The sequence below is a fragment of the Coregonus lavaretus genome, assembly GCF_964263955.1.
Source record: "Coregonus lavaretus genome assembly, chromosome: 12".
Classification (NCBI taxonomy): Eukaryota; Metazoa; Chordata; class Actinopteri; order Salmoniformes; family Salmonidae; genus Coregonus; species Coregonus lavaretus.
The window spans coordinates 15,455,984-15,483,659 of record NC_139999.1 but is presented as its reverse complement, the minus strand read 5'-3'; the positions used below and the strand labels follow the sequence as shown (position 1 = coordinate 15,483,659).

The 27,676-nt window shown below is 43.3% G+C and overlaps 2 protein-coding genes across 2 annotated transcripts in view; one reads left to right on the top strand and one right to left on the bottom strand.

Annotated features, from left to right (window-relative positions):
* LOC311139011 (contactin-4-like) overlaps positions 1-5,952 on the top strand; it is a 217,979-nt gene extending 212,027 nt beyond the window's left edge. The window contains exons 16-23 of the mRNA XM_084173839.1: positions 166-315; positions 524-594; positions 1,446-1,680; positions 1,949-2,064; positions 4,143-4,329; positions 4,428-4,540; positions 4,748-4,916; positions 5,423-5,952. Coding sequence (XP_084029965.1) covers positions 166-315; positions 524-594; positions 1,446-1,680; positions 1,949-2,064; positions 4,143-4,329; positions 4,428-4,540; positions 4,748-4,916; positions 5,423-5,514 — 1,133 coding nt within the window. The 3' untranslated portion in view covers positions 5,515-5,952. The remainder of the gene's footprint in view (positions 1-165; positions 316-523; positions 595-1,445; positions 1,681-1,948; positions 2,065-4,142; positions 4,330-4,427; positions 4,541-4,747; positions 4,917-5,422) is intronic.
* Positions 5,953-12,298: 6,346 nt separating this feature from the next.
* The window catches only part of LOC311138343 (uncharacterized protein), an 81,983-nt gene continuing 66,605 nt past the window's right edge, over positions 12,299-27,676 (bottom strand). Inside the window, exons 18-23 of the mRNA XM_084173013.1 lie at positions 18,379-18,459; positions 16,798-16,863; positions 14,469-14,564; positions 13,876-13,956; positions 13,619-13,735; positions 12,299-12,379 (exon numbers count right to left, since the gene is read on the bottom strand). Of these exons, the coding sequence (XP_084029139.1) occupies positions 12,374-12,379; positions 13,619-13,735; positions 13,876-13,956; positions 14,469-14,564; positions 16,798-16,863; positions 18,379-18,459 (447 nt within the window). The 3' untranslated portion in view covers positions 12,299-12,373. The remainder of the gene's footprint in view (positions 12,380-13,618; positions 13,736-13,875; positions 13,957-14,468; positions 14,565-16,797; positions 16,864-18,378; positions 18,460-27,676) is intronic.

Below are 27,676 nucleotides of genomic sequence, written 5' to 3'. Positions count from 1 at the left end.
TGTGTTTTGTCGTGTGTTTGCGTGTGTGTGAGTACACCATGTGTCCTTCTGACTGATTAGTCCCCTGCACCTGTGGAGTGTGCTCAGTGGGCCTGTCAGCCTAGAGGACACTCTCCTGGTACCTGCTTCATTCTGAGGGGAGGGGGCTGTTTTGTTTTGTGCCAGTTCCTGAGGTGGTGGGGGGCCGCCGTCTGACAGCTACAGTAATAGATCTGAGCCCCTGGGTGGAATATGAGTTCAGAGTCCTGGCAAGCAACGCCATTGGGACCGGGGAGCCCAGCAAACCATCCAAACAAGCAAGGACAAAGGAGACATGTATGTACTGTTTTCATGGAATCCCTTCAATCCTGCATGTTTTCTGTGTTTCTTATGTGCGTCTACTTGCCATTAGTTGGTCTGGTATGGGGGAGAAAAGCTATTTCAATGTCAAAAAATCTAATCCGAATGTGTTATTATCATGTTATCATTGATGACTGGTGTCGACTGAGTTGAGCAGGATAAAAATTACCCTCTGTTCCCCCAGCTCCGAAGGTCACACCAGCTAATGTGAGCGGAGGTGGAGGCAGTCGCTCAGAATTAGTCATCACTTGGGAGGTAAGCAAGCCGCCTGCTCCCATACTCCCTCACACGTGGAGGGGAAGCCAGACGTCATTATTCTCTAAGGAATCGGGCCGTTGTTTCATTAATAACAGCAGGCAGGCTTAAAGTATGGCATTTCATTTTTAAGAACAGAGAAGCAATAACTGCTGCTGTCACCCTGGGGAGAGAAAAATGCCTTTGAGGTTTTAATAATATAATTAAACAGAATGGTTCTTCACAAAGTCACAAGCAACTTTTCGAAGATTGTGTTTTACGTATCTTTTTTAAATGAAGCTTCCTTCTTAATCAGTCCCGTTTTGAAAACTCATATTTATTCCGCCTGCTTGAAAATCATCCACTGCTGTGAAAGTTTTGCTGAATGTCTGTTGAATGTTGGTTTCAATATGATAGTTAAATTAAAGTCTAACTTCAAAGTTCTGATACAGTTCTGAAGTTACCTCAAAGTACAATGGACTAAATTATTTAAATGTGTGGCAAACCAATTAAGTTAAAATGTAAGGTGTCTGTCTAATGCTATACAATAGCTATGACTCTCAGTCAATGTCTTACTTTTCCAAAGTGTTATAAAATAAAATGCCCTTTATTTAACCATCTTTAGAGGAGTGTTGACTTAAACAATAAAAGTCAGTCCCCATAAATATATGAAATATGATGTGCTTTCAGTCTTAACAAGGTGTCATGCTGAGGGCGCTTTATTATGGATGGATGTGTGTGTTCACTATTTGTGCACCAGTTTCAATGTGTGTGTGTGTGTGTGTGTGTGTGTGTGTGTGTGTGTGTGTGTGTGTGTGTGTGTGTGTGTGTGTGTGTGTGTGTGTGTGTGTGTGTGTGTGTGTTTCTTGCAGCCTGTTCCTGAGGAGTTACAGAACGGGGGAGGTTTTGGCTATGTGGTGGCCTTCAGACCGTACGGAGCCACAGGCTGGATGCAGGCCGCAGTGCCCTCACCAGAAGCCTCCAAATATGTCTTCAAGAACGAGAGCATCCAGCCCTTCTCCCCCTTCCAAGTGAAGGTTGGAGTGTACAACAATGAAGGGGAAGGCCCATTCGGACCCGTCATCACCATCTACTCTGCAGAGGAAGGTTGGTAAAGAATGTCATGTCAGTCTGAGACGCAGAGGAGCAGCAGTATGTTTAAAAGCCAATGGAGAGGCGTCTCTGGATAGTTTATTCAGTGATCCTTTAACCCATACACTCCTATCTACATCTGCAGATGGTTGGTTCCTGCTGTTGCTGATGGTTCTGGTTCTCTCGCTGTACCTCTGATGAAAGAGATGGACCCACTTTAAGGGTAATCAAAGCCTGCCATTACTTTTAAACTCATTTAAAGTATTTTTTTGCATTAACCCAGAGCCTGGCAGAGCACCCACCAGGATCCAAGCCAAGAGTCTGTCAGCGTCTGAGATTGAGCTTTCATGGAAAGCCCTGCCTTGGAACACCAGCAAGAGAAGAGTTCTAGGCTATGAGGTAAGTCAAATTCTACCTATTTGTGTGTGTGTGTGTTTGTTTGCGTGTGTGTGCAGGGCCGTGCACAGAACTTTCAGGGGGCAGGTGCAAAAATAAATAAAAAAGGGTGCCCCCCCCCCACTTGAAAGAAAACCTACTTTCATAAGATAGTTACAATGCCTCCTAAAGACATGATTGACATCGGGAAAAGAGGGTGGGCTATCAGCTGATTGTTCATGATATTTTTTATTACTGATTGTGATTTATCTTCAATGTTTTTAAATAATAACTTATAATATTAATAATCTTCTAACTCATGAAATATGGCTAGCTGGCTAGTGGCTTGTGTGGATATTTTAGTATATGGTGGTTAGCTAGAGTCTAGACCAGGTCTTTCCAACCCTGTTCCTGGAGAGCTACCCTCCTGTAGGTTTTCAATTCAACCCCAGTAACTAACCTGATTCAGCTTATCAACCAGCTACTGTAATTATTAGAATCAGGTGCGCTAGATTAGGGGTGGAGTGAAAACCTACAGGACGGTAGCTCTCCAGGAACATGGTTGTAGAGCCCTGGCCTAGACTACCTGTGTTGCTGCTGCCCTGACACACATGTGCAACTCCCGACTGAAGAATGGATGGAGTTGGGTCGGAGGGTCGTAGATGCAGCCACTCCTCTCTGTCTTCCTGCCGCTCTCTGCTGCGCATATCAACCAACCTGACCCAATATTGATGATGATGTAAATCAAGTGTTAATCAAATATTATGCTGCTGTGGCAGTACTGTTGATATTTAAACTAGGTAACTTGCTACACACACTCAACCGGTTACCACATCTCAAGCCATGCATGTTTGAATACCGAGCGCGTGCAATCTCCATACAAGGCAGACTGGGAAACGGGCTCAACAGGGCACGTGCGAGCTCCGTACAGGGCAAACCAACAGACGCAACCAACCCCCCCCCCCCCAAAAGAGCTTTAGTGAGTGGTAGGGCAAAGGTCCAGGTGCTGTGTGTGTGTGTGTGTGTAAGTGTGTGTGTGTGTGTGTGTGTGTAAGTGTAAGTGTGTGTGTGTGCGTCCGTGCGTGTTTTAGCTCATGCACATTGGGCATCTCATCTCTAATAGCTTGTTATGTGTGATGGTCCAGCCTGGTCTGTCTGTCAGTCTGTCTGTCAGTCAGTCAGTCTGTCTCTGTCTGTCTGTTTCTGTTGTTGCTGTGCTCAGTGTTGTTACTAACTATACAGATTATTATGAACTGGGTGGTTTCGAGCCCTGAATACTGATTGGCTGAAAGCTGTGGTATATCAGACCGTATACCATGGGTATGACCAAAACATTTATTTTTACTGCTCTAATTATGTTGGTAACCAGTTTATATTAGCAATAAGGCACCTTGGGGGTTTGTGATATATGGCCAATATACCACGGCTAAGGGCTGTGTCCTAGCACTCCTCGTTGCGTCATGCATAAGAACAGCCCTTAGCTGTGGTATATTGGCCATATACCACACCCCCTTGGGTCTTAAAGCTTTATTTTAACAGTCTAGTGATGCAATGCACCAGGGGACAGAAACTTTAGCCTATAAACCACACAGTACTGTGGGTAAAAAAAAACTGTGGCTCAGCTCACTTTTCAAATTCTATATATGAACAAATTACCTATTTTCATCCATGGGATGCATAAAGTACTAGAATTATGAATTGTTGACCATTTAAAGTAACCAGGCAAGTGGGCCTGAGCAAACTGTTCCTGCGAGGAAAGACAAATTATGTTTGACCTGTCAACCGTGCCAGCTATTTCAGCCTGGACACTTGGGTGACAAAGAAAATCTGTTATCAGTCAACTTGACAGCTGGGACATTATGCACATGGTGATTTCTCTTTGACCACACCATTTAAACACTCCCTCACTTCATGAGCTAAGAAACCAGAACCAAAGCACCTTACCCATGGAAAGACGACACTGTATGAGGTGACACACCATACAATTAAATGCTGTTTTTATACCAATTTACTGCACTCACTGTTGTTCCAGTTTACAGTTGTCCTGTCAGACTAGTGTCTGCATTAATGTCCCTGGTTATCCTCTGTCTATCTGGTCTCAGTTGAGGTACTGGGAGAAGAGAGAGAAGGAGGAGGTGGCCAGTGTGCAGAGGACGGTAGGGAACCAGACGTCAGCCATTATCCGAGGGGTGAGAGGAAGCAACACGTACTATGTCACAGTGAGAGCGTACAACACGGCCGGAGCTGGGCCTCCTAGTGCCACTGTCAATGTCACCACCAAGAAACCACGTAAGCATCAACCCTGCCTTAGAGAGGTTAGAGAGGTTGTTTCCACTGACTTATTGGAGATCATGTAATCTTCATCCTCATGTATCTGTGTCCCTCAGCGCCCAGCCAGCCCCCAGTGAAAGTGATGTGGAACACACTGAATTCCAAGATAATCCTGAACTGGGAGCAAGTCAAAGCCTTGGAGAACGAGTCAGAGGTCACTGGCTACAAAGTAAGGAAGCGTTTGGTTGTCACTAGTTAACACAGCCACAAAGTCATAAACCCTGCCTATTTCTGCAATTTATCTGATTTCAATTTGGACTTTGTGCTTGTGCTATCTAGTGGAAACCAAAGCACTGACTACATTGATTTAGTTAGAAATAGTGCCTGTTGTCATGGTTTCTCCCGGTGACCTTTTACTTGTGTGGTCCGTCCATAGGTGCTCTACAAGGGTAACCGACACAGCCGCCCTAGTGTCATGGAAACCAACACGACGTCGGTGGAGCTCTCTCTGCCTATGGATGAGGAGTACTTCATCCAGATCAAACCATTTGGGGAGGGAGGAGAGGGGAGCAGTAGCAGACAGATCACCATCCCCAGAATACCAGGTCAGTCTCTAGTTGACTGCTCCCTCACACTTCAATGATCTCAATGGTGTTGCTTAGAGCTGTTGCCATTACTGGTTTATTGTTATGACTAGGGACCTGAATTTTTTGTGGCCCTAGCCATGACTTCAAAAGCATTTCGCTACACTCGCAATAACATCTGCTAACCATGTGTATGTGACCAATACATTTGATTTGATTTTGATTTGAAAAGGAGCAGATAGAGTGGGGGTTATTTGGTACGCACACAAAAAACGAATCAGGCCAGGATTCAATCTGATCGCGGGAACATTGCCTTTAAAAGGTGGATAGCTGACAAAGCGCGATCGGATTGAATCCCGGCCTAAATACATTTTTGTATTCAGAAATGCATGTAAATATGCCCAAGGTTTGATTACCAAAGCATGTAATAGCACAAAAAGCCAACAACGAATTGCCAACCAGGCTACTTGTATTTTTCTGCGTAAATGGACAGACTAACAAAGCCCATTCATTTTCACGTTTTTCAGGATCCAATGCAATTGGCTCAGCGACCAAGGTCTCTACTTTATCTGCCCTCAGTACAATAGCACTGTCTTTCACAGCGCGAACATCATTATGACAAAGCGCTCCCAGCGAACATTGCATCTGATGTGGAGGCAACTCGACAACGGAACACGAACACCCTCCGCCCAGTCTGGTGTAACTAGATCCATTCATTTAGGTTTTAGAGGCAGGAGGACAAGCGACGTTGGAAAACAAAGTCACTGAGATGAGAAGGAGAGAAAGGGCCCCGCTTTCAACACCCCGCCAGCCGGCGAGAACAGGAAATCGACCGAAGTCTTGACTGTTGTTACCAAAGCAGCTTTCATTAAAATGTCTAATATGCATCTTTTGTATGATATGTCTAGCTTTTATAGATTTATTTTGAAACCAATTCATAATTAGTCTGGGCTTTTTAGAAAAGGCAAGGTTGAGTGGAGTTCAGTGCATGGCCCATACTTACAGATTAATTTTAAACGTTTTCAGTTTGTTGGAAAGAGCATTTTTGTCATCTGAAGTGAACAGCATTTTCTGGTCAAAAATAAACCTGTAACTGTGGTTTAATGTCAAACAAAGATCATAGTTCAGTCTTCTTAGAAACTTAGGAATTGTTACCACTGATATGATGTGTGTATTGCTAACTATTTTTTTATTACTCCATAAAACATTGCACTGATGCCTGAGGGAAAATTTTACTGAACAGAAATGTGACACTATGTTAAAGGACTTTATTCACTCTCACTGGTTTGAAGTCCCATCTTCCACAGGTTCCTCTACCTTGGCCATTTAATTGCACTGGTGACTGGACCCTCATATGGCTGTCTGTCTCATCCTCTCAGTTAGCCGTGTCTACTCTATAGCTATTCTATGCTTTGCCTTGTGTGTGCCTCATCATATGTTCGAAATCCTCAGGTCCTTAAAGAGCCTTAAACTTATCATATATATCAACAACTATTAGAAACCTAGATGTCTGTTATGCAGCTGCTGTATGATGTGTAGGTACACACTGCATTAATAGACAGGTTGTAGGGGTTTGCGTTATTACCATCCAATTCTTAGGGCCAAGTTATGTAGTCAAGAACATTTCCTTGTCCTAGTTATATATTATAGTTAGGGCCAGGGTTTTTTCCTGACCCTGTGACCTCGCCAGGAAAATCTCCTGGCCCTTGTCATTCTATATGAAGGAGTGGTGTGGTTCAACAGCATAGTGCTGTTCAGCATGGTTTAAGGGCAACGTGGGAAGCCTGGGACATTTTAGTGGGTTCACTGACTGCATTCTTACTAAAAGAAAAATGCTGCTGATGATCTTTTCCTTTCCCATAGTCTTCTGATGCTGTGTGAAACTGGTACAGTACATTACGTATGTAGCTTGTAATCCAGTGAAAAAGTCAAAAGTGCAGGTAGTTTGTAGTACTTTCAAATGGAAGTTTAGGCAGGAATCATGCATTGGAAAATGTGTAATATACTTTTTGGTACACTTCAGATCATTTATATACAATGGAAACCTTTCTAAAGAGCTGATTAACTTGGTTTTTATGTAATAACACAAACGTTTCATACAGTAGCTAAATGTCGCTCAGCATGAATGTGTTTGCCCATTTCTGTAGATCTGCTAAGTGACTGAATGGCTTGAGAACATGCAAAGAGAGCAGGTTTGTGCATCTGTACCCATACACGTCAAACCACTTGATTTGATTTGATTTTATGTCTGTGTTTCTGTCTCAAACAGCTGTGCTCCTGTAGGCCCTACCCCTTTGGGATTTACCGCTACAACCATCCATTTACTCCATGTGAAGTTCCGTTTTTTTGCTGTTGTTGGTTGTTTATACTGTGTTATTGAATAAAGTTTATTGATTTATAGAAGTGAGTGAAATTCAATGGACTTATTTCTCGATGCTGATTCAATGTAATCCGTATTCATTATATTGTAATTCACCGTAAATCCACTAGGTGGTGCTAGATGCTTAATTTCGAGATATGCAGTAACAGTCAAAATGTTCAAAATGAGAAGAAAATATAAAAAATTAGCACTTGGCAGTAATAAGGTAGAGCAATAACCATTTGAGGACATTGATGATTATACTCGATGGAGTGTTATACTACTGTAATCTTATTCCCGATTGCAATTATGTTAAGGACCACAAGATGGCAATGCAGGATACCAAACAAACTAAATGTACTGTATCTGCTTACAGTCTCAAGACCTTTACCTGTTTTCACAACATCTTGCAGCATTTGTCTTCATCATGAAATTGCAGAGACAATATGAATCGCACTGAGACATTTATTTATGTATGTTTTCCATTTAAACTGAATGCAAATACAGCAAACACACACCACCACACACTGGGGGAATGAAGAGCAAAAGGTTGAGGTGAATTGAAGGGTGGAAGAGGAAGAGTGGAACGGATAGTGCTTCACGTGAGCCTATGGAATCAGGATAGTGTTTCACATGAGCCTATGGAATCAGGATAGTGCTTCACGTGAGCCTATGGAATCAGGATAGTGCTTCACGTGAGCCTATGGAATCAGGATAGTGTCTCACATGAGCCTATGGAATCAGGATAGTGCTTCACGTGAGCCTATGGAATCAGGATAGTGTCTCACATGAGCCTATGGAATCAGGATAGTGCTTCACGTGAGCCTATGGAATCAGGATAGTGCTTCACGTGAGCCTATGGAATCAGGATAGTGTTTCACATGAGCCTATGGAATCAGGATAGTGCTTCACGTGAGCCTATGGAATTAGGATAGTGCTTCATGTGAGCCTATGGAATCAGCCACTCATAGCAGTTCTGTCCTATTAGGGCCTGTGTTTGTCATCTTTCTGCTCTTCAATGGATTTTAGTTCCAGTTCTTATTATTCCTACCATTGAAAGAGCATATCATAGCTTATCAATAGTATTGGCCAATCCTTATATGGGACCTTAATGAGTAGGTAAAGACAGTCCAACCGGCCCACACCTTTGACAATAAAGGTGAGGTCATCCAGGGCTCCAGAAGAGGTCATGACCTCACCACATGGAGAGCGGATGGCTGAAATGTTAGTAGATCACAGGTAGACTAAATAATAAATTCCATGGTTTTCAGTGGCAGTGCATCCAACAGTAAGGCACCCATCATCAGTATAACTATTGCACTGTATTAGTCCTTACAAGTAGTCTGCAGTCTTAACATTGCACATTTGTTAATCCTCTATTATGAAATCAGCACAACCTCATCCCACTTTTCCAGTATATTTGTAATTATATGCACACATAGAAGTATTTATGTTCATATGCATACAATATGCCTCCCACCCTTCAAAACAGCACATCAGCTTTACATGGCAACTTCTTTCTCAATGTCTATACAGCAAGTAATCATTTTGAGAGGTGTGTGTCCAATATAGCGACACCACACACTTCTAACAATATCGTTGCTGCCTATCACTGCAAGCAAGTGCCTAAACAACAATCCAGTGTCATTTGACCAGATAAAATGAAATAAAATATAGAAAAAAACCGTTCAGACTCTGTCTGTTTCACAGAGACAACTCTACAGCAGGTAAGACAAAGTCCAAAAGATCCCCTCTGTTACTTCAGGGTGAAGTGAGAGTGGAGTAGTTTTGACAAGCACGGTGACAAAGCCACGGAGACACTGTGTGGCAGAGCTCAACTTCTAGTTTCAACTCCATTTTGGAACATTTTGGTAATACTTTTTATACACTACCGGTCAAAAGTTTTAGAACACCTACTCATTCAAGGGTGTTTATTTTTACTATTTTCTACATTGTAGAATAATAGTGAAGACATCAAAACTATGAAATAACACATATGGAATCATGTAGTAACCAAAAAAGTGTTAAACAAATCAAAATATATTTTATATTTGAGATTCTTCAAATAGCCACCCTTTGCCTTGATGACAGCTTTGCACACTCTTGGCATTCTCTCAACCAGCTTCATGAGGTAGTCACCTGGAAAAAACTTTTAAAGTTCTTGAAATATTCCGTATTGACTGACCTTCATGTCTTACAGTAATGATGGACTGTCGTTTCTCTTTGCTTATTTGAGCTGTTCTTTCCATAATATGGACTTGGTCTTTTACCAAATAGGGCTATCTTCTGTATACCAACCCTACCTTGTCAAAACACAACTGATTGGCTGAAATGCATTAAGAAGGAAATAAATTCCAAAAATTAACTTTTAAGAAGGTACACCTGTTAATTGAAATGCATTCAAGCTGGTTGAGAGAATGCCAAGAGTGTGCAAAGCTGTCATCAAGGCAAAGGGTGGCTATTTGAAGAATCTCAAATATAAAATATATTTTGATTTGTTTAACACTTTTTTGGTTACTACATGATTCCATATGTGTTATTTCATAGTTTTGATGTATTCACTATTATTCTACAATGTAGAAAATAGTAAAAATAAAGAAAAACCCTTGAATGAGTAGGTGTTCTAAAACTTTTGACCAGTAGTGTATGCATGACAGTTCACAGTTTTCTCCATTAAGTAGACTGATAATGGATTACAATAGCGTGAGGTGGCTACAGAGAGACAATTATTGCAAGTCTCACAAGCAGTTAAAACTGACCACTGTAATTAATATCACATCGGAGATGATTAGAGCAGATCGACACTCCAAAAATGAATCTGGTTATCCACATAGGGAACAATGCATAGTATATAAATTCAACAGTTTGTTCCAGTATCATTTATTTTTCTTCTCTAACTGACTGACTGATGTATATTCAGCTGTTCAGTATAGCTTAAGAGGTTATGCAGAGAGTATTTGTGAACATGTACACGCTTAGAAAAAAAGGTGCTATCTAGAACCAAAAAGTGTTATTCGGCTGTCCCCATAGGAGAACCCTTTGAATATCCTTTTTTGCTTTCAGGTAAGAACCTTTTTGGTTCCAATAGAACCTTCTTGGGTTCCATGTAGAACCCTTTCAACAGAGGGTTCTACATGGAACCCAAAAAGTTTCTACCTGGTACCAAAAAGGGTTCTACCTGGAACCAACAAGGGTGTTCCTATGGGGACAGCCGATGAACCCTTTTGGAACCCTTTTTTCTAAGAGTGTATCAAGGTTTGGCCAGGCAGGGCTGTGAAGGCCTTGCTTGCTGTTCTGGAATAGAAAAGGGTTTCCAATTGTTCTGGTTCACCTCCTGTCTCTCTATCCAAGAGGATGGAGTTTGGGCTTAAACTTCCAACTTTATGAATCCAGGCTTTGTCTGTGAGGGTACTGAAAAAGGAATTACACGCATATACTTTTTAGGGAAGGAAAAAACTCACATTCACCACCACTCTTATAAATACAAACGTAGAACTCATACAACATGACTTAAAGACAACTTAAGTAAGTAAAAAATTCAAACATTTCCTCACATTTCATGAAATAATTAGAAACTTTAAATTAAATCCACTAATTTTGCTTTAAGAGTCCTACTGTGACCAGACTATGGCTTCGTCTCAAATGACACCCTTTTCCCTGTAGAGTGTACTAGTTTTGGTTAAAGTAGTGCACTACATGGGGAATAGGGTGCGATTTGACTTTTGCCCTACATGACCAGCATTTGAGACCGAAAGTATAACAGCAGGATGAAGGAAGGAGAACAGGATGAGGAGATGAGGACAGAAGGGGGGGGGGGGGGGATTCTGTTTGTTGTTAACCGGAGAACGAGAGTCAGATCCTATAGAAGTAGTATACCCTGAATGCTAAGTGGAGTCCCAACTCATAGTCTCTTCATGTTGTAGAAGTGTCTGTCCAAGTGTTCCTTCAGTTGACTCTCCTATCGGTATAGTCCCATCAGCTTTGGTTGACATGAAGTGTCTACACTTTGCAGAAGCATATTCCACAGAATCTTTCAGATATAGACTGAATGTTCTGCCATCTTGAGCACTTCCTGTGGACGTCAGTTCCTAGACAGGTCCGTATCGTATCGTTCATTACCTCAACTATGTAGAATCATGCATGTGAGTATGAGAAGCTAGTCGATACATTTATTTTATTTATTTTCTTAAACAAGCAAACACTGGACTTTAAATTGTATTCTTCTATTGTTACAAATGTTTAAAAAGCTAGTAAGACAGCTGTTTAATATATGTGTCACACTGGTGACAACAAGCGTTAAAGGCTGGCCATCACCACTGGCCCCTGCAGAGCACCCCTCCCCCAACCCCCTCTCCTCACACTCCACTCACCCATTCCCCATCCCCATGCTTCATGCATGACGTCAGCACAGAGCAGGCATCTCCATGGTGACCATATATGAGAGCAATTTTGAAGGGTGGGCTATTATTGACTTCTTGGCGAATAAATTACCAGTAGTTACAGGTAAGACAATCTGTTCTGGGGAAAGGTTGATCTGATTTAACAGTGGATTAAATCCTCATCCCTAATAATTTAATTGAACTACACTGATCAAGGGTGATGAACCGTTAACATGTCATTATGTTTGTACATGTACAGTCTGTCTGGGGATGTAGAATACCAGAACCACCATATTGATATCTCACAGATCCCATAGCTAAACATGGGGCAACACATAAACCCTATTCCTGCCATATTCTTTACAAGTCAGACCTCTTGGGGGGATATAATCACTGCAGCCTATTTCTCAGATTTGTGAGAACGGTCATGTTCTAAAAATCCCAGGGAATAGGCATTTCCCAGAGGAAGAGTGGTTGGGTGGGGTGGGGGGATAAGGGGCGAGGGTGGGTCAGAGGCGGCATCACAGTCGGTTTTGGTTAAAGGGACAGGAGAGGAGGCGTATTGTGTTGTAGAGGAGACAGGGATTGTTTCAGGGAGTGCGGTCGCTCTGTTGTATTGTAGTATACACTGTGGGCAGGTTACTGTAGCCCTCTTGCGGCGCTGGCGTGGGGAGGGTCAGGGAGATGACGGGAGGCTCAGGTCATTTCCTGTCCCCACTCCCAGGAACCACCATGAGCGATCAGGACTGAAACAGAGAGAGAGAGCAACACACAGCTCTGTGAAACAGACTGACACCAGTGGGAAAACACAATATGTTTTTAATAACATGACATATGGCATACAGTTGAAGTCGGAAGTATACATACACTTAGGTTTGAGTAATTAAAACTCGTTTTTCAACCACTCTACAAATTTCTTGTTAACAAACTATAGTTTTGGCAAGTCGGTTAGGACATCTACTTTGTGCATGACACAAGTAATTTTTCCAACAATTGTTTACAGACAGATTACTTCACTTATAATTCACTGTATCACAATTCCAATGGGTCAGAAGTTTACATACACTAAGTTGACTGTGCCTTTCAACAGCTTGGAACAGCTTGGATTTACATACACTAAGTCTCCTAGAGATGAACGTACTTTGGTGCGAAAAGTGTAAATCAATCCCAGAACAACAGCAAAGGACCTTGTGAAGATGCTGGAGGAAACCGGTACAAAAGTATCTATATCCACAGTAAAACGAGTCCTATATCGACATAACCTGAAAGGCTGCTCAGCAAGGAAGAAGCCACTGCTCCAAAATCGCCATAAAAAAGCCAGCCTACGGTTTGCAACTGCACATTTATTTTATTTTTTTACCTTTATTTAACCCTCCCGTTGTCCTAGGGTCAACTAGGCAAGTCAGTTAAGAACAAATTATTATTGTTATTACACTACCTAAAATGTCACTTGACAACCAGTGTTAGTGAATGTAGCATCATGTTTTGCCTAAAAATTGATTGTTTGGGAAATCATCTTGATTTTTAATGCTGTTAACCCGTTGTATAAAACCAATAATACATTCGAGGCCATGACATTTTTATCATGGCTGTGATGAGGTCATAGCCACGAGGAGTGAGAGGAAACTTTCAAATGCTGATTTCTGCCAGGCAAACACACACATATCTAACAGTGTTCCTTCTGTCCCTCTCCTCGCCCCTACCTGGGCTTGAACCAGGGACCCTCTGCACACATCGACAACAGTCACCTTCGAAGCATCGTTACCCATCGCTCCACAAAAGCCGCGGGAAACAACTACTTCAATGTCTCCGAGCGAGTGACGTCACCGATTGAAACGCTACTAGTGCGCACCGCTAACTAGCTAGCCATTTCACATCAGTTACACATACATACACACAAACTCTCTGTATCACTATCTCTCTACTTATTGAGGCAATATACTATGGTCTCATGACAGTGATGTTTACATTGCAGCTCCACGTACCTCAGATTTCCTATGTTGCTCCTCAGTGGGAGACTCTGTTTCCCTGACAACCACTGCTTTTGTCACCAGCATGTCAGGGTGTTGCTGCTTGGCCTCCTGTATCGCCATCGCAAGGGCCTGCGTGACAAAAGTCACAGTTCACATTAATGGACATTCGCAATCTACAATATTAGTGTATTTGACTGTCATGAAAGACGCCTTACAATGTATTAAAACAGCATTATCACTCAGTAACGGCTGTGACTGTTGTTCCTCACCTGATGTTGGTCCACGTCATCATCTCCTGTGATGATGATCCTTTTCTCAATCCTGGTCTCCGAGTAGCCACCTTTCACTGTCTGAAACACAACACACACACATCCATTCAACAACAGCTCAACAACAATCTACAGATCACATAATTACTGTGACCTTTAGCTCTATAATGTATAAATATACTATTAAAGTTGCACTATGCTGAAATCGCTCGGCCATTGGTTGCTAAAACTCTAATAGTTCGCTCAATTTCAGTTTATGTGACAAAATACGCTAGTATAGTGTAGAGAATCATTGTACCATCTAAACCGCTGTGACATATATTTTCCATAACCAAAAATATTGTATTTTCAGCTGGTGTACAAAACCAAAAGTAATAGACACAAAAACTAAACTTAAGAATGGGAAGCATAGAAATAGCGCACATAGAACAGATCTACAGCTTCTTAGAGAGTAGAATGATAGATCTATAACTCACATTTCTATGTGAGTTTGGTCACCCTAAAAGTTACATATTGCCACTTTAAGTAGTGTCAAGTCTCATCACCAATTATTTTATATTTTTAAAGGCTGAAAATGAGACAGGAGGGTTTACCTTGGTAACTTGAGTTGTGGTTGCTGAGGTGACGTTGTCAGTGGTGACAGTCAGTGGGGACTCTACAGCCTCTCTGCCCAGGGTGCCTGCCTTCACCTGCAGCACGGTCATTAGGAGGAAGAAGGGTCACTTTCATTATAAGCACAGCTGCTTCAAACACTAACACACACACATTTTTTTTTGCCGGAGTTACCCAGGGCCGAGCTCCAGCACCTTACTGGTCGAAAGAGGAGTAGGATAGAAAGGATAAGAGTACAAACCCAAACCCTAACCCTAAAATGGTAATACATTGTACTTACCCTAACCCTAGCCAAAACCCTAAAGCTAACCCTGCCTAACTCTAGCTTCATGTCTACAACCTGGCTCAACCCTAACCCTAGCCATAACTCTAATCTTAGATTATACACTGCTCAAAAAAATAAAGGGAACACTTAAACAACACAATGTAACTCCAAGTCAATCACACTTCTGTGAAATCAAACTGTCCACTTAGGAAGCAACACTGATTGACAATAAATTTCACATGCTGTTGTGCAAATGGAATAGACAACAGGTGGAAATTATAGGCAATTAGCAAGACACCCCCAATAAAGGACTGGTTTTGCAGGTGGTGACCACAGACCACTTCTCAGTTCCTATGCTTCCTGGCTGATGTTTTGGTCACTTTTGAATGCTGGCGGTGCTTTCACTCTAGTGGTAGCTTGAGACGGAGTCTACAACCCACACAAGTTGCTCAGGTAGTGCAGCGCATCCAGGATGGCACATCAATGCGAGCTGTGGCAAGAAGGTTTGCTGTGTCTGTCAGCGTAGTGTCCAGAGCATGGAGGCGCTACCAGGAGACAGGCCAGTACATCAGGAGACGTGGAGGAGGCCGTAGGAGGGCAACAACCCAGCAGCAGGACTGCTACCTCCGCCTTTGTGCAAGGAGGAGCAGGAGGAGCACTGCCAGAGCCCTGCAAAATGACCTCCAGCATGCCACAAATGTGCATGTGTCTGCTCAAACGGTCAGGAACAGACTCCATGAGGGTGGTATGAGGGCCCGACGTCCACAGGTGGGGGTTGTGCTTACAGCCCAACACCGTGCAGGACGTTTGGCATTTGCCAGAGAACACCAAGATTGGCAAATTCGCCACTGGCGCCCTGTGCTCTTCACAGATGAAAGCAGGTTCACACTGAGCACATGTGACAGAGTCTGGAGACGCCGTGGAGAACGTTCTGCTGCCTGCAACATCCTCCAGCATTACCGGTTTGGCGGTGGGTCAGTCATGGTGTGGGGTGGCATTTCTTTGGGGGGCCGCACAGCCCTCCATGTGCTCGCCAGAGGTAGCCTGACTGCCATTAGGTACCGAGATGAGATCCTCAGACCCCTTGTGAGACCATATGCTGGTGCGGTTGGCCCTGGGTTCCTCCTAATGCAAGACAATGCTAGACCTCATGTGGCTGGAGTGTGTCAGCAGTTCCTGCAAGAGGAAGGCATTGATGCTATGGACCGCCCGTTCCCCAGACCTGAATCCAATTGAGCACATCTGGGACATCATGTCTCGCTCCATCCACCAACACCACGTTGCACCACAGACTCATCAGGAGCATGCCCAGGCGTTGTAGAGAGGCCACACACACTACTGAGCCTCATTTTGACTTGTTTTAAGGACATTACATCAAAGTTGGATCAGCCTGTAGTGTGGTTTTCCACTTTAATTTTGAGGGTGACTCCAAATCCAGACCTCCATGGGTTGATAAATTTGATTTCCATTGATAATTTGTGTGTGATTTTGTTGTCAGCACATTCAACTATGTAAAGAAAAAAGTATTTAATAAAATTATTTCATTCATTCAGATCTAGGATGTGTTATTTTAGTGTTCCCTTTATTTTTTTGAGCAATGTATTAGATATTTCTTTAATGTCTGATTTTCACAGATATTTGTTTACGTACAACAAAATGCACTGCAATAGGGTGAGCGACATGGCATAGGCCAGATATAACATTAAACATACAAATCTTGGTATAACCTAACCCTAGCTTTATGTTCAATCCCGGCTAAACCCTTACCCCTCCAAATAATGTTCCCCCACTTCTGAATTCCCAATTTAACGCAGGCACAGACACAGACACAGACACAGACACACACACACACACTAGCCCAGCCAAAATACAACCAAATCTTTTCCCACCTCTCTCTCAATAAAACAACAGCTACATGGGGGCCATGCTGTGCTCTGTCATACTGTAGGACTGAATGCTTGGAGTCAGAGTAGTACAGTAATATAGTCAGTCTATTGAGTGAGGGGAGGGGAGGGGATGAATGGTGAGGTGAACTAGGTACTTACAGGGGAGCCATTTTCTTTACTAGGGAGAGGAGCCTCCTTCCTACTGCCAACTCCCTGGTTCTGGTTCTGGGATCAAGAGAGGGATGATGAGAGGGAGGAGAGGAAACGTCACATGGATGAAGGGATGAAGTCATCATGTTCATGCAGATTAAACTGATCTGGTAGAAGAGCAATGTGTCCATATGGGGACATACAGTCCTCAAGCCTGACTGTAGGGAATCAGAAGCAAGGTATTAGGATGAACCTATAAGCCAAGTTATAAAACACTAGGCAGCCAAGCAGAAAACCAAGTTATAAACCAATAGGCAGCCAAGCAGAAGTGTAGCATAACCCCTCCTGTCATGATCAAAACAGCATGTTGGGAGTAGTGAACTACATGTAGTTCAACTAGTAATTTAACTACATTTTGCAGTAGCTTGGTGGTAGTTGAACTAAATTCAAATCTACATTTTAGTCATTTAGCAGACGCTCTTATCCAGAGCGACTTACAGGAGCAATTAGGGTTAAGTGCCTTGCTCAAGGGCACAACGACAGATTTCTGACCTAGTCGGCTCGGGGATTTGTCCCAACAGTCTTAACCGCTAGGCTACCTGCCGCCTTACAGAAGTATGGTATCAACATGGTTATGTACCAACTAGTGAAGTTCAACTCAACAGATCCTCCTGTAATTATCAAAACAGCATGTATGTTGGCACTGTGATACAAATTGGAGTTAATTTAAACATTAAAGTGGCAATCAGCAGTTGAACAATAACAAAGCGTGCTGTCTGCCCGTTTCGGTAAAAAGCTGATAGATGGGGCTGGAGAAATGTAACCACTCTCAAATTCATAGACAGAGCAATGAATGCAAGGACTGACCATCAATGATAAAAACATGATTGTTTTAACCATGTTTTGAGGCTATATAGTGTTTATTTACATTTACTTTATTTACAAACATTGGAGTAAAACAAGCTTATATTTTGGGTTCTGATGGGGGACAACAGTTGAACTAAGCTCCTGAGGCATTTTTATATGTTATATTCTTCAAGAATCAATGGGTACATATCATTAATTTATAAGTCCAAACATGGATGTAGCAACTGCAGATTACCCCTTTAAGTGCCATAGAAAACACAAGCCGATTATGGGGTAGCAGTATGACACAAACTAGTGAGCTCTGCACGGTTGAGAAGGGGGGAGAAGTCTTCATTTTTTACAAGCTTCTTTTAAAAGGATGCACATGCAAATATTGTGAGGCAATATCATATCATGACAAAAAACTAAACAATCTGGCCACAATCTGGTAAAATATACTCTCTAAACTTGCAGCCCATTATTTTCACATTCAAAACCTGCCATGGCAGATTAGAGCAATTTTATTTTTATTTTTTTATTTTTTTTCAATTCTCTTTTTTTCAATTCTCTATACCCTGTTTACACCAGTCCAGTTCCTGTCAAATCCATCACGGGGAGTTAATGAGTGTGTGGTTCAGGGAGAAGGGTTGAGAATGTACAGCAGAGAATCAGACTGCAGCCAGAGCAAGCATAGCATAGCCTTCCAGCCTTTCTGCTGTTTTCAAGAGAGGTACTGACACATACCAGGTCGCCCTCTGGTGGCTGAGCCACATCAGTGCTGCTGGAGACCTTCGTGTCATTACAGTTGACGTCGGTCTCCATTTGCTGCAGATACACACACACACACACACACACACACACACAAACGCTACTGTATCGTGGCTTACTACAAATCAAGAGCACATCTGCCCAAGAGGCTCTACACCATAGAAATATCCATCTGTTATCTATTAGACTGTCCACCTATTCTAGTCATTCTATTGCCATGCTTAGCACGTCTTTACATTTGACATTTTAGTCATTTAGCAGACGCTCTTATCCAGAGCAACTTACAGTTAGTGAGTGCATACATTTTTTTTTTTTTTTTTTTTTCTTCACTGATAAGTGAAAACTTTGACTTGAGTTTCCACTTCAAAGGCACCCTCTCCAGATCACTGACACAGCTCATCCTCGTCATTAGATGAATGGCACACCAGAGAGGAACTAATTACATTTTAATCAGGCACCTGTTGGGGCTGCCACAGCTTCATGCTCAGACTAGAGATGAATGGAGCTCCCGCATGCTTTCATCATTCTCGTTAATTTCCTGTCAATACTTTAATCCCTCCATAATGATGCTATTATGTCATTGTGGTCGTGAGAATAAGGCACTCAGTCTAATCAAGATCTGTAGAGATATGAAGAGAAAAAGGCTAATCTATATTAGGATATACCATAGACTCAGGGCCGGCGTTATGGGCAGGTCTTAGGGGAGCTGGCCCACCCTAACGTAACTCCTGGCCCGCCCTACCATACCTCCTTGCCCGTCCAAATAAAATATTAAAATATTGATAATTTATTTGACCGAGACGCACGCCGACAGAAAGAACCATCATTGTCAGATAAAGCATCCGAACAAGCGAAACAGCGCTTCTCTGTCTCAGTATGTGCCAGACCGCATCAGATACATGAGGCTACATATTGTAAGACAGAAGGGCGCTGTTTCAGCCGATCTGAGGCTATTTTTGGACTAACATGCGAAGGTAACCTACTGTTTGAAGTGATTCGTTTTACAATCAGATGAAAATATCCTGACTAGTTGTGTTTGTCAAGTCCTCCTCTTGTTCACCATCCAAAGGACACAGGGACAACTCAAATTTCTGACTCAATCTTTTTTATTTTTAGTTTGCTTTCAGTTGATTGGTCTGTCCAGTAAATTAGCCAGTAAATTAGCCAGTAAATTAGCCAGTAAATTAGGTTGTAAACCTTTAAAGACAGAATAAAAAGTTACCATTTTAATGAACTTAAATTAGTTTAAACATTTAAATAAACATTCTAAATAACTTAAGTGAATTAACCATTTACCATTGGCGTCTTTGGACTGAACTTGGAGTCTTCTCTCTGAAGTTTGTTCTTCTGAATGATTGAGCCCCTCCATGCCTTCACAGTGAACACATCAGTGAAAATGACTGATCAGGTGACAAGCAGCCGGTTTGCTGCTGCTGGTCCACTCTGGGAAGTGTAGTTCTTTGACTCACTCCTGAGATTCAGCTCAACACCTCCCACTTGAGCTCCTGGTTTTTTCAAATCCAGAGAGGTCACACAAGCCCTTCCCACCTCTGTTTGTTCTTCAATGGGAAGTAGAATGACAAGGCGTCTGACATCTCTATGAAGAATTGTGGCTGGGATTTTGGTTTGAAGCCTCTTCGTTCTTTCACCGTTTGCTCTTGTGGGCCCTTTTTTGCTGTTTGACTTTGTGATGTGAACAGGATAGCTGGGAAAAGTATTCACAAGCACATCTCTTACGATGCCTTTGCTGTCAGCATTGACACCGACCACTCTAGCCAGCTTGTACTGTCCTCTTAGGGCGTTTTGGTCAGCCAACCAGACCACATCTCCAACAGCAACATTTCGCTCTTTGGTGTGCCATTTGTTCCTTATGAACAGATTAGGTCCAGCCAATTGGCTCCACTTCTTCCAGAAATGGCTCAACTCTGCTTGAATATGTTTAAGTCTTTTGTAAGGGTAGCCATCAAACTGGAAATCTCCAGGGTCTCCCTTTGGATTGGTACGTCCTAAAAGCAGAGAATTTGGGGTGATGTACTCTACACAGTCTTCTCTGCTTTGAGTTCTTGCATCGATGGGTCTCTCATTAGCAAGGTTGGCTGCCATGAAGAGAAAAGTTTGGAATTCTCCCCACGTGAAAACACCATCTCCACCAAGGTTGCTCAACGCCCGCTTCACTACTTTGACAGCTGCCTCTGCGGCACCATTCCTATGGGGAGAGTCTGCAGGGTGGATCTTCCATGACCATTCTGTACCATGCTTGGCAGCTGTGTCTTCAAGTTCAGACTTGTTTAGTTGGTTAAGAAATTTTTGAAGTGCGGGTTTGGCTCCCACAAAGTTAGTGCCAGGGTCTGACCAGAGTTTCCTGGGGTGTCCTCTCAGTGAAGTGAACCTTTGATAGGCTAGCAGGAATCCTTCAGATGACATGTCACTCACCACTTCAGTGTGTATTGCTCGGGAAGCCATGCAGCAGAAGACTATTCCCCATACTTTGAGTCTAGTTCTTTTCTTGACCTCATCTTTCACTTCATAAGGGCCGAACAGGTCCATGGTGGTGAATTCAAAAGGTGCAGCTGGGCCTGTTCGCTCTAGAGGCAGGTCAGCCATGATTTGTTGACACTGTTTTGCTTTGTTTTTCCTGCAGACCACACAGCTGTCAACCATTTTCTTGGCAAGTCTACGGCCTTTTATTACCCAGGCTTTCTTCCTCATCCGGAGAAGGGTTCCCGCCACTCCCTCGTGGTTTGCTTTGTGGGATTCTTGTGCCAGCAGTGTAGACACCCATGCTTCAAAGGGTAAAACTGGCACTGCTGTCTTATCTTCGTTGAATGTCTGAATTCTGCCTCCACAAACTAGCAGCCCAGAGTTCACATCTTTGTACTCTGTCAGTCTGCTTAGAGTTGTGTCTGAAAAATCTGTACCTTCTTGAGCTGCGAGGAAAAGGTATTTGAGTGCATCTTCATGTTCTTTGACAGTCAGCACAGGTTGCTTGGGTGATCTTACCTCCCTCTTTGCCTGTTTAGGGGCCCGGCCCTTCCTCTTCAGCCACTGCTTGGCTGCTAGACAAACCCAGGCAACGACTCTCACCAGTTTGGACAGGCTACTGAATCTTCTTACTTCCACAAGATCTTTAACCCAGCCAGTGGGCTTCCTTCTAAGAAGAGTTGGGTTTACCACAGGTATTCCCTCTTGAGTTTCACTCTTTGGACTTTCCTGAGTGCCTTGTAGGTCTTCTTTCTGCTGACTACTTCTTGCTTGAGCTCTTGTTAATGCACCTGAGAATGCCTTCCTCTGGAGCTTGTTTACACTCTCCCTGGCATGAGCTGCAACCTCTCCAGCTGATTTTATAGGCCACTCCTCCACTGGCCACTTTAGGAACTCTGGTCCATTTTGCCATGTGGAATTCTCCTTCAAATCTTCAGGAGCACCCCCTCTTGTTATGATATCAGCTATGTTTAGATCCCCACGGATCCACCACCAGTCTTGCACTTGTCCAGCCTTCTGGATTTCACCCACTCTATTTGCAAAGAAGGTTTTGTACCCATAACTGACTCTTTGAATGGCTCCCAAGACCGTTTGACTGTCAAGTAGATGGAACCATCTCTCGATCTTCATTCGAGCATGCTTTTCCACATACTTCCTGATCCTGGCTGCGAAGACAGCACCACAGATCTCAGCTTTTACAGCTTCTCCCTTCTGATCCAGGGGTGTCAGCTTGGCTTTTGATTCAACGAATCGAACTTTAGTCCCTTGACTTGTCTCCCATCTTAAGTACATCACAGCTCCATAGGTTTTGTCACTTCCATCAGAGAATGTGATGCCCCAAGGTTTCCCTTCCCAGCCAGCTGTTGTGAGGCTCCTGTAGAATTTCACCTCTCCAAGCTGCACATATTCTTCAAAAAGCTGGATGGATTCTTCTCTGAGGCTTTCTGAGAGAGGTTGGTCCCAGGTTTGTTGGGTTAGTTTCCCACCCCCTCCCTCTTGGAATGCTTTTCTAACAAGAATTGCCACCTTCTGTTTGGCAGGTGTAACTAAGCCAATTGGGTCGTACAGTCCAGCCACTTGGCTTAAGAGAGCCCTCCTAGTCAGTGGGTTAGGTGTCTCAGTTCTCACCTCCTCCTTGAGAAGATTTTTTCCAACTCTCATCTTCTTTTTCCTTTTGGAAAAGTTAACTGAGGTTAACATGTAGAGCATGTCTTCATCCATTTGGTAGCCGATACCCAAGGCTTTGTTGTCTTCGTCCCTCATTTGATTTGGAAGAATTAAGGTTTTACTTTGTGTCTTTGTTAGAACCTCCATCTCCATTCCTTGCCTCCCACTTTGCCCTGACCGGACCCATGGTTTGAGGAAGAACCCTCCAGCTTTCAAGATCTCCTCGACATTTGCTGTGATCTTGTCAAGTTTATTCAGGTCATTTTGGGAGGTTAAGAGGTCATCCACATAACTGTCCTCTTCAATGACTCTGCGCTCATCCTCCAAGTGAAGAAAGTTGGGCAGGCGTGCTGTTTCCCTCATAGCCAACTGATCCATGATTTTGTTGGTGAGTTTTATGGCTGCGCCTCGCTCGACCATTTCATGGATCTGGGTAGCATATGCGACTTTCCAGTCTGGCTCTCTGCTTAGTTGCTTTTCCATCCTTAAGAAACAAGCCTGGACTGCACTTTTGTTGTTCGGGAGAGAGGCTGGATCTACCGTCCAAGGGTACTTTGCATCCCAATGTGGAGCCGGTGTGTGAGCATCCCCCTTCTTGTAGGTGAGGCCTTCTTTAATGATCTCCAGTTCCCTTTCCTCTGCCAGGGTCATTTCCTTTCCTCCTGGTGGACAGTTTCCACATCGGCATCCTCCACATCTTGGCTCACATGCAGCTCCGATGCTGTCCCAGTGCCACCACTCAAGGAACTCACGGTTACTGGCAGCTGTACATTTGGTCTGAGTCACAGCCTCCTGCTGTAGCTGGGCTGTGTCAGTTGTTGGACTTGTGATTTCTTGATATTTGACAGCTGCTGTCCTCATGGAGCGAGCGAAGTGTGTTTTGGACTCATATGCTGCAACCTCCACTTCTTCAAATAAGTCGGGATGTGCTCCACCCACTGTTTTCCCCAATGGACCCTCCCACAAGACGAGGTCTCCGATGATTTTTACCCTCTGGGGAGCGAGTCTTCCCTCTCGGTGGCTAATGAGAAGTTCAACCTCTTCTGGCCTTTCCAATTCTGTAAGTTTGACTTCTGGGAAGAATCTTTTCAACTTCTCAGGTTCAATTACTTTATGCACTCTGGCGATTTCATCCAAGCCGTAGCAGACCATTTCATGAGCTCTCTCTGTCCCTTTAGGTGTCTTGACTCTGACTTTGAGGAGATACCTTTGTGTGTTCACCTCCATGGTCATACCACCAACCCCATGCACAACTAAAGTTATCTTCTCATGTCTTAACCTCAGTCTTTCAGCAGCCTTATGGGTAATGTAGTTTGTGTCTGAAGCAAGGTCAATTAAAGTCCCAATCTTCTGCCCTGCGTTTGCCGTGACTTGCATCAACATCATGATGACAGGAAGTTCAGAGAGCCCATTTCTCTGCGGTAGCTCAGACTGGCCTGAAGCATCGAGTGTCACTGCGGTTTTGTTGGTGTTGGTGAAAGCCTTTCTGCATCGATCTGCCATTTCCTGGGAAAGTTCAGACAAGATCTCCTCTTGTTCCTCCGTTAGCTTGCTTTCACCCTTGCCGTCTTTTCCACTCTTTCTCTCTTCCCCTCTTTTGACTTCTCCTTTTGGGCAGAGGAAAAAATGGTGGTCTGGGGCACCACCTTCCCTTTTACAGTCTTTGTTTCTGCATAGGAAAGTGTCTCTGCAGTATCCATCTTCATCATGGCATCCGATACATTTTCTGCATGCTCCCAGCTTTCTCAATACAGTTTTCTTTTCAGGTAGCTTAAGTCTTTTGAACTTTCTACAGAAGAAGATTTTGTTGTTGTGCCCACTATCACCACATACACCACATACCTCATCAAGCTCTTCTTTCTTTGTGGTTTTTGTTGAGGCAATCTTTCTGTCATACTTCTTGTCCAAACGATCTGATTTTTCCACCTTCTCCACAGTTCTGAGCTGTTCGAGTCTCTCTAGTATTTCTTCTTGACTTTTCAGGAACTTCAAGAGCATGACAAAGTGGTTGTCTGATGTGACATTGTTTCTGGGTTCAACCATAAACATCACCCAGTCTCTTTTAATGAAGTCAGGCAACTTGCTTTCAAAGGATCTAATTACCAGTGGGTTATTTATGGCTCCAGAGTTTCCTAACTCTGTGAGATCTGCTAGAGCCTTCTCCACTGACTGTATGAGATCAATGACCTTTCTTGGTTGGTTCCCTTTCACATGTGGCATCTTCTCCAGCTCTTCCAGGATTTCCACTATGATGGTTGACTTGTTGCCATACCTGTTCTCCAGGACTCTGAACATGTCATCGGCAGTGGTGTAGGTTGAAAGTCTGAGGTCTTTTGAGATTTTGTCATCCACACTCTCCAGGAGTTGAATTTTCTTAACTTCAGTTGATCCGGATGGCTCTCCCTGCTTTTGCAGCCTTTCCCAGTCTTTCCTCCATCTGTGATATTCTCTCTTGCTTCCATTGAAGATAGGTAGAGAGATTGGCTTGATTCTCACTATTGGTGTGGATGTTGCCGGTTGGGGTAGTAGTTTCCCTCCTGTGCCTTGCTCATTGATCGTCCGTGCAGTGGCAAATTCAGGTCTCCTTAACTCAAGCCTGTAGTAGAATGCTCTTACGTCCTTGACTCTTCCATCTAATTCGTCCTTTAATTCTACAGGGATCCATCGCTCCCATGTTGACATTGCTGAGATGGCCTCTTTTATTCTCTTGTCCAAGAGAGCGAGGTGCACTTCATAGCCCTCCAAATTGGCACTTTCCACAGGTACATCAGCCGCTTTATCATCGGCTTTTTCTGCTTCCAGGATTGCCACAAGAAGTTCACTCCTTCCATACCTCGACCACAGGTTTGTTTGAACAATGTATCTTATCTCCGCCAACTTTGTTTCACCTTCATTTACAGATCTATCAATGTCAGCCTCTTGCTGTTCATTAAGACCTGGTTCCTTATCCTCAGTCATGTCAGCCTCCAGTCCAATCCTGAAGTCATCGTTGGCATCGAGCATCTTTCTGAAACAATCTGAAAGCTTAGCGAATTCCTCCTTTAACTCCACTTGAAGCATGCTGCTTGCTCCTCTTGAAATGAAGTTGGCTTTTCTGGTGAAGCTGCTTTTTGCAGTGGTCCTCTCCTTTTTGAGCTGCTGGACCGACTTCCCCAGGACATCTTCCGCCATCTTGACTTCCTCTGCGTCAACAGCTTATTTCTGGATCTGAAGCCGTTTATCCTCAGGGCCAGGCCGCTCCGCGTGGTTTACAACTGTCAAGTCCTCCTCTTGTTCACCATCCAAAGGACACAGGGACAACTCAAATTTCTGACTCAATCTTTTTTATTTTTAGTTTGCTTTCAGTTGATTGGTCTGTCCAGTAAATTAGCCAGTAAATTAGCCAGTAAATTAGCCAGTAAATTAGGTTGTAAACCTTTAAAGACAGAATAAAAAGTTACCATTTTAATGAACTTAAATTAGTTTAAACATTTAAATAAACATTCTAAATAACTTAAGTGAATTAACCATTTACCATTGGCGTCTTTGGACTGAACCTGTGAGTGAACTTGGAGTCTTCTCTCTGAAGTTTGTTCTTCTGAATGATTGAGTCCCTCCATGCCTTCACAGGTGCTCCAAATCAGTGAAAATGACTGATCAGGTGACAAGCAGCCGGTTTGCTGCTGCTGGTTCACTCTGGGAAGTGTAGTTCTTTGACTCACTCCTGAGATTCAGCTCAACAGTGTTCATGCCACATTAAAAGGCAGGCTAATACATTTGTATAATTAAATTACATGTTGTTACTATAAAACCCACAACAGAACCACTAAAGCAGTCATTTGGACTGCTCAATTAAAACAATTTATTACTCTGCCATTTTGGAAGTAATGTCCTTGACTTTTCGTAAATAAGTCTATAATACACACTGTTGTTGTTAGAATCTTAGTATCAAAAATAGAACTGGTGTTATAGACAGTTTTACAGTGTGGGAAAAAAGTATTTGATCCCCTGCTGATTTTGTACGTTTGCCCACTGACGAAGAAATGATCAGTCTATAATTTTAATGGTAGGTTTATTTGAACAGTGAGAGACAAAATAACAACAAAAAAATCCAGAAAAACGCATGTCAAAAATGTTATAAATTGATTTGCATTTTAATGAGGGAAATAAGTATTTGACCCATTCTCAATCAGAAAGATTTCTGGCTCCCAGGTGTCTTTTATACAGGTAACGAGCTGGCTGAGATTAGGAGCACACTCTTAAAGGGAGTGCTCCTAATCTCAGCTTGTTACCTGTATAAAAGACACCTGTCCACAAAAGCAATCAATCAATCAGATTCCAAACTCTCCACCATGGCCAAGACCAAAGAGCTCTCCAAGGTTGTCAGGGACAAGATTGTAGACCTACACAAGGCTGGAATGGGCTACAAGACCATCGCCAAGCAGCTTGGTGAGAAGGTGACAACAATTGGTGTGATTATTCGCAAATGGAAGAAACACAAAATAACTGTCAATCTCCCTCGGCCTGGGGCTCCATGCAAGATCTCACCTCGTGGAGTTGCAATGATCATGAGAACGGTGAGGAATCAGCCCAGAACTACACGGGAGGATCTTGTCAATGATCTCAAGGCAGCTGGGACCATAGTCACCAAGAAAACAATAGGTAACACACTATGCCGTGAAGGACTGAAAATCTGCAGCGCCCGCAAGGTCCCCCTGCTCAAGAAAGCACATATACAGGCCCGTCTGAAGTTTGCCAATGAACATCTGAATGATTCAGAGGAGAACTGGGTGAAAGTGTTGTGGTCAGATGAGACCAAAATTGAGCTCTTTGGCATCAACTCAACTCGCCGTGTTTGGAGGAGGAGGAATGCTGCCTATGACCCCAAGAACACCATCCCCACCGTCAAACATGGAGGTGGAAACATTATGCTTTGGGGGTGTTTTTCTGCTAAGGGGACAGGACAACTTCACCACATCAAAGGGACGATGGACGGGGCCATGTACCGTCAAATCTTGGGTGAGAACCTCCTTCCCTCAGCCAGGGCATTGAAAATGGGTCGTGGATGGGTATTTCAGCATGACAATGACCCAAAACACACGGCCAAGGCAACAAAGGAGTGGCTCAATAAGAAGCACATTAAGGT